At 35.2% G+C, this 7,556-nt stretch overlaps 1 protein-coding gene across 1 annotated transcript; it reads left to right on the top strand.

The window, feature by feature from the left end:
* The first annotated feature begins 1,086 nt into the window (after positions 1–1,086).
* Positions 1,087–3,284, top strand: LOC132066637 (exocyst complex component EXO70C1-like). The gene has a single exon (XM_059459902.1). It carries the CDS (start codon positions 1,192–1,194, stop codon positions 2,983–2,985), a length of 1,794 nt encoding a protein of 597 aa, XP_059315885.1. The 5' UTR covers positions 1,087–1,191; the 3' UTR covers positions 2,986–3,284.
* Positions 3,285–7,556: the final 4,272 nt, after the last annotated feature.

Here is a 7,556-nt window from a genome sequence, read left to right as displayed (position 1 = left end):
TACAAAATACATACAATAGTATACAACATAGCATACATAATTGTATGCTTTTACCGAATTGTATATATTTCATAAAAAAAAATATACTATTACTTTTTGTAAAACTTTTTTTGTGCTAAACAGCAAATGGGCCTTCTTTTAAAATGACATTAACCCCTATTTTTGCATCGCTAGGTAGAAGTTTCTTTATTTTATCCGCCACTTCACCACCGACATTTCTTTTTTACCCTACAACATTTTTTATATCGAATCTAGTAGTGAAAATATAAGGGTACTTTCTTTTTAATATAACGTCATTTGTCTAACTAGGAATCAGACGTTTCTCCATTTCCCATTCGACGGTACTACGTGCCGCTAAAGAGACAATAAAGAGTGCAAAGAAACCAATCTACAAAGCTAAGGTCACCAGATCTGGTCTAATAATATTAGTGAAAGTAAGTAATTTCCCCTTCACTTTAGAAATTGGACAAGAAAATCCAAAGAGAACGATTTCTTTCGAACTTTGTTTTTTTCACGTAATTGACGGAACTAAAGAAAGATTTAATTGAACAATTGTGACAGTAAGTAAGGCATATATTGGTGGATCAGATTCCCCTCCATTACACATTCTTTCCATTTTCATAAGTGCACAGTTAGATGATTAATGACATTTGTCTTATTTTAAATTTAAAGGCTTAGATTGAATTAGCTTAACAAATGTTATTAACTATAGTTAATGAGATATGTTTTAGAAAAATACTCACTAATATTGGTAAGATAAATCTCAACTCCCATAAATTTGAGGACCATTAATATCGTTGCTATAATCGTTGCTTTCATTTTATATGTTTTACTTGCACTTCGAACTCTTGACCACCAAATAATGATCGGGGTTTAAAGTAATTACAAGGGGAATTAGGCATAGTGGGAAGCCATGTCGAGATCAAGTCGTGGGAAGCACAAAAATTAAAAATAATAATAATAATTAACTGGGTCAACAGTCTTCTTCTACCGACCATCTTCCGAAAATAAACCACCTGCCCTTATACACGTATTAGGAAAATAAGAAACATCTTCAAACTTAAACAAACTCCTCTAACAAATTGTCCCATCTTTCTCATTGATTCATTTTTCCGCAGTTTAATTTGCATGCACACAATAGTCTTCTAATCCCTTCTCTTTTGCTCCTTGTTATCCATTTAGAAAGAGCAAATGGAGAGTAATATTCAGAGCGGCAGTCCAACATCACCACATGCTAAGAATATTAATGATAAGGTATGTGAAGATATGGATAACTCTAACCCCTCCGAACTCCCTGAAAATATTGAAAATTTCTCAAAAATTATAGAGTCTAGGATTGCAAAATGTAATTCAGGTGAAACTCCGACAAGATCCGGAAAGATTACTGAGGAAGAGTCTTTTTTCCTTGAAGCTGTGATGCATTTATCAAAATTGACAAATGCCATTGACAAATCTCCATCAGGGTCAACGTTATTGAGTCGAACTAATGCGGTCCTGCAAAAAGCCATGACTTTCATGGAAGAAGAATTGCGAACCTTATTAGAAGATTTCGGAAGTCATTCCAATTCAAAAGTTAATAAAAATTCACAAGTAGACGAGGATTATCCATCATATCCATTAGATGTTGTAACAAGAATGAATCGGATCGCGACAGCCATGATCTCAGCAGGGTTTGAAACAGCTTGTTGTCAAGTGTATTCGATTTCACGAAGAAATGCATTCTATGAGCAAATGAAAATGCTCGAATTCGAGAAGATAAATGTGGATGATGTGCAAAGAATGTCATGGGATTCTCTAGAAGGTGAAATCACGAGATGGATCAATGTCGCGAAGAGCTGCTCAAACACCTTGTTCCCTGGTGAGAGGAGACTCGGAGAATCAGTATTCTCAGATTCTCCAATCATCTCTCAAAGCCTATTTAACAACCTGGCACGTTCAATCGTAATTCAGATTCTTGACTTCGCTGAAGCAGTTTCCAGAACAAAACACACCGCTGAAAAACTCTTCAAATATCTAGACATATACGATACAATTCGCGATCTCATTAATGCGATAAGTGAATCCCTTTCTATTAATGACACCGAACACCAACTGAAGTCAGAGATCTTAGCTACAAGAGATAGGTTTGGTGAGGCAGCTGTTAATATATTCTGTGATCTCGAAAACTCCATCAAGAACGACGTAGCAAGAACACCGGTCCCTGGTGGTGCAGTGCACCCCGTCACACGTTACGTCATGAATTATTTAAAATGCGCATGTGAGTACAAAGACGCCCTGGAACACATTTTCAAGGAACATGCAAAGTTAGAGGCATATTCCACCAAGTCAAAATCATCAGTGGATGATCAAGTTGATAATAAAGAGAGCGAAAGCCCGCACGATAATGTAGCTGTGACGACGCCATTAACAGCACAGCTAATGACAATAATGGACCTACTGGACGTGAATCTAAAAGCCAAGTCAAACCTATATAGAGATCCTTCTTTACGTGACATATTCTTGATGAACAACGGTAGATACATCTTACAAAAAGCCAAAGGATCAACAGAAGTCCGCCAAGTGATGGGCGACACGTGGTGTAGAAGAAGATCAACAACCGTGAGGCAATACCATAAGAATTACCAAAGAGAAACATGGGGAAGAGTGTTACAAATACTAAGTCACGATGGAATGCAAGTGAATGGTAAGGTGACAAAGCCAATAGTTAAAGAGAGGTTCAAGAATTTCAGCACAATGTTGGATGATATCCATCGTACACAAAGCACTTGGGTAGTGAGTGACGAGCAACTTCGATCGGAGCTCAGAGTTTCTATATCAGCAGTGTTAATTCCAGCATACAGGTCATTTTGTGGGAGATTTAGGCAATATCTAGACAATACAAAGCATGCAGACAAGTATATTAAGTATCAACCAGAAGATATTGAAACGTTAGTTGAAGGCCTATTTGATGGAAATCCTACATCTATGGCACGGAGGAAGACGTAAGAAGACGTAGTTGTGGTCTTCAACTCTTCATGATGCTAGCTGCACAATGACTCCTCAAATAATAATCTGATTTCAGGTTTTTTTTTGTATGATACTTATTTATTACTACTAGAGTACTAGTGTTGGTTCATATTTTCCACGTTTCTTTTAATTTTCTGTCAGTTTTCCGTTTCTAGCCTGTTGAGGCTAGATTTAAATGAATCAACATCATGCAGAAAAGTTTTGTTGCACTTATGTGATTTGTTGTGCTTGTCTTAAAATCTGTAGGCGTTTGGGCTTATATTTGATTGCAGACTTGAAGCTGGGAGAAAAAATACGTTAACTTGAAAAATAATATTTGAAAAGTGAAGTTTTACTGGGACACATGAATGTTATTTAACAATTATAAGTTTGATGAGTGAAAACCGTCTCTTTTGTTGTTTTCTACTGGTGTCCAATATCATTTTTGGGTCCGACTACAATCTGAATTCATGCCGGAAAACCCTCCATTGAGGGTAAAATGCTCCCTACCACAGTAGCTCAGTAAGCGTCCAATCACGATTTAGGTGTCAGCTTTTGATCGTGACAAACTTGATATCACAGCTCTAGATTTTTAATTTTCTTGGATTTATGGTGTAATGTCTAGTAGAGCCTTGTGGATTGGTACGGAAATATATGTACTTATTTTCGCTGCCGGACATTTTAGGAAAGTTTTCCTCTTTTTTATTCTAATCGGACTATAGGGTTAATGAAGAAAATAATCCTTTCTTTTGTTTCTTAAACAAATGATTAGGACACCTTCGTCCATATTTGCGGAGCGAGGGGGTGGACTACTAGCATAGCACGATAGGGAGGATTCATTTAATAATGTAACAGACAGACTAATAACATCTACAATGAAAAAGAAAAAAAGAGTTGGAATAGAAAGATTTTGATTGAAGTAAAACTAAGATGATGGATTGATGATGCTCTGTTTCAGGTGTGCATTAAGTCGGTTCAATCAATTTTTATTAACTTGAAATAAGGTACTCTCTCCGTATTCTGAAGAGTGTCTACCATTTCAGACACCCCTTAAGAAAATACTAATTCTAAAAAAAAAAAAAAAGTAATTTTACTAAACTATCCCTAATTAAATAGGTATTGGATTTGATCACATAATACTTAATAGGGACAAATATGAAAAAATAAGATTAAATCTTTTTTGATTAGATAAGTGAACACTCTTTTTTACCAAAAAACAAAACAAAAGAAAAAGGTTAAGTGGACACTTTTTTTTATCCGGATGGAGTAGTAGTTTGCAATTGTGCATGCTAATCACACAAAAACTTAGCTAGGTTGACCGACAAAATGGATTACGAACGCAATCGTGCACAAATTAGCAAGTCAAGCAAGTGGCATTAGAAACACTAATTCTTGAGAAAATTGCCTGAAAATGAAGTAACGGAAAAGGTCTGTCAGGAAAAAGATAAACTAACGTAATTGAAAAGGAAATGAAAGTTTAAACTTAACAATTATATTTCTTTCAATTTTCCTACTTTTTAATTTTCAAAATTTAGTTTGAAGTTAACCAAATTTCTCCTATAACTTTTCTTGTTATACATAAATTAATTGTTCGCATTTCTTTATTCTGTCTTGGATACCAAAAATTAAAGTAACCACATCCTGATATTAAATAAATTCTAGTAGTAGTTATACATATCCCAAAATATCAATCAAAGATGATACAAAATAATATCACATATAATATCAGAATATCTACGACCTCTTACCAATCGAGCTCAAACTGATTTGAGCACTTGGAATAAGACCCATCATGGTTTGGGTAGCGTCTAATTAAACCAAACGTTGGGTTGGATGGTCTAGCACAAAGTCCAATTTGGAAGTCCAAACTCAAAAGTAAATTTAGGTCGTAATGCCATAGGTTTAGCCTTTAAGAGATGGGAGTGAAGGCTATTGGAAAAGCTCTTAATTTTAGGTTTGAGTCCCCCTCCAGTCATGCTGCAAGAGAAGCACAAGTCTTTAGTACATTACTGTACTTCTTCCGTCCTAATTTAAATGTTGCTTTTGTTTTTTCAAATCCATTATAAAAAGGTACTACTCCCTCCATTTCAATTTATATGTATTCATTTAACTGCGCACGGAGTTTATGAAATAAAAGAAGACTTTTAAACTTATAGTGTTAAATGAGTAACATATATTTTGTGTGACTATAAATCATTGCATAAAGGTAAATTATTTTCAAATATAGAAAAGAGGTCATTCTTTTTTGCACGGACTAATAAAGAAATAAGTTCGCATAAATTAAAACGGAGGGAATATAATTTACTAAATTATCTCTATTTAAAATGTTTTTAAAACTTGAACAATATAAAAAAGAACTAGTACCTCTTTAGTATTAAGAGTATAGTTGAAAATAATTACTACTTAAATCTTGAATTCATAAAGTGATAATTATTTTGGAACAATATATTTAAGCTAGTGACTGTTAATTTTGGACGGAATAAGCAATTTTTTGACAACTCTATTCAACATGATTTTGTACTTGGAATCCACGTTCTGCTAAAATAGACAGATTTTAGCACAAAATTCACTTGAAAGTTGTTTAGGGGTACATAAATATCCATAAAGTTAAATTGTTAAAGTAAGCTTTGGGGACAAGTTAAGGAGGAATTTTATATATTTTCTCAAAAAAAAAAAAAAAAGTAGTGTAAGCATCCGAATAAGAAAGAGTTGGTACCTTGTGAAAAAGAATATGAATATTTCGGCGCTATAGATCAATTTGCATTGACAATTTAAAATTCTTTTATACTATTTCCTTCGTCCCAAAATAAGTGACATCGTAGCAAAAACTACTCCATTAAGAAATCAATAAATATAATATGGAATTTATTAAATTATCCCTATTTATTACTCCTTCCGTTCACTTTTACTTATCCACTATGGACTTTACACACTTCTTAAGAAATAGTAAATGAAGTGAATATTTTACCATGACATCCATATTAATTGATGTATAATTGTATTGGATTTGAAATAATTTGGAATGAGTAATTAATGCTAAGGGCAAAATAGAAAAAATAATTTTTTTTTTTTTGATATGCAAAAGTGGATAAGTAAAAGTGAAAATCTATTTATGGAATAGTGGACAAGTAAAGGTGAACAGAGGGAGTAGATGTATTTTTTAGAATTGAGCAATATTAAAGGGAACTACTTCTTTAATGCTAAAAGCTTAGTTAAAAATACTTGCCAATTTTTGTCTTGAATTCATAACATGACTCTTATTTTGTAACAATTTTTTCTTCTAAGCTGACAGACGGAGGAAGTAGTTACTATTATTGTACTTTTGATGTCCATTTAATGAGTGAACCAAACATTCTGCAAATTAAGAGAGGGACAGAAGTGCATTGCTTACATGCAGTAATGTTTGTTGGTACTTAGAAGTGATGAGAAATTAAAAGTAGTGCTAATAATGGTGCTAATAGCTTCACCTCAGCCCCCAATTTTACGCCGGATATCGCCGCATCTGTAAATTCAAGAAATGGTTAACTCAGTGCACGCGCAATCTACTTTTCTTCCTTTTTTTGCTCATGGGAACTACCACAACATGTCTTTACTTTAGGTGGACAATCTCATTAAATTTTTTACACACCCTTTTTATATATGGATGCTTTCTTTTACTTTGCTACTGTTACTTGGTACTCCTCTAGTATTAATTTCTCCCATATTCCATTGCAGGCTAGCTGCTGAGCGAGTGAGTGTGCTTGCCTTGGTATGTACAGACTTGTCATGACACAAGTACATGTCTTTTTCAGTAATTGGCCCACGTGCTCTCCTCTTGATTTACATAGCTAAATTTAATGAACTTCTATATACCAGATACTGCAAAAGAATTTATCGAATACTAGTAGGTCACAGTACTTTTTCCAAAGATACCCTTTACTCACTTTGTTTCAGTTTATGTGAACTTATTTCTTTATTAATTTTGTATACGGTAAATACCGGATATAGCGTAAACCGATTAAATGAGGGCCGAAGGAAAGAAAGAGATAACGTGCCCGATGACATTGAGCCGAACCGAGGGGGCCTAGACCGAGCCGAGCAAGAAGACCATTTGGTCCACCTCCCTTAGCGGTTGGTCCCAGATAGCCGTTGATCCGTATGGCCGTTGTTCCGGACAGCGCTTGGTCCGCATAGCCGTTGATCCGGCAGCCGTTGGACCGTGCGGTCGTTGGTCCGGCATGCTCGTTGTCCGAGAGCCACGCGCGCTAGCGCCCCGCTACGGGTGGGCCACCAACCACGCGTGCGTCGACGCGCCGCCGCCTAATCCACCAAACCGCTCGTAGCCGTGCCCCGTTATTATTATTTTATTTTAGTTCACATTGTACGGTTTCATGGGGCAAAGACTATAAATACGGGGCACCTCCCTCCTTTGATGTGGGTTGGCTCCATTTACCTTTCAAGAACATTTGTAAGAAAAGAATCTCACATATTTATTCTCCTTCTCTTTCATTCGACCAAGGCCATTTGTAAGAGAGAATTATTGCTAATAATATAGTTCATCGCTTCTCATAACGTTTACATCTTTGTCGTTT

The sequence above is a fragment of the Lycium ferocissimum genome, chromosome 8 (assembly GCF_029784015.1).
Source record: "Lycium ferocissimum isolate CSIRO_LF1 chromosome 8, AGI_CSIRO_Lferr_CH_V1, whole genome shotgun sequence".
Lineage (NCBI taxonomy): Eukaryota > Viridiplantae > Streptophyta > Magnoliopsida > Solanales > Solanaceae > Lycium > Lycium ferocissimum.
Note: the sequence above shows the minus strand (reverse complement) of the source record. Positions and strands in the feature narration are given on the sequence as shown.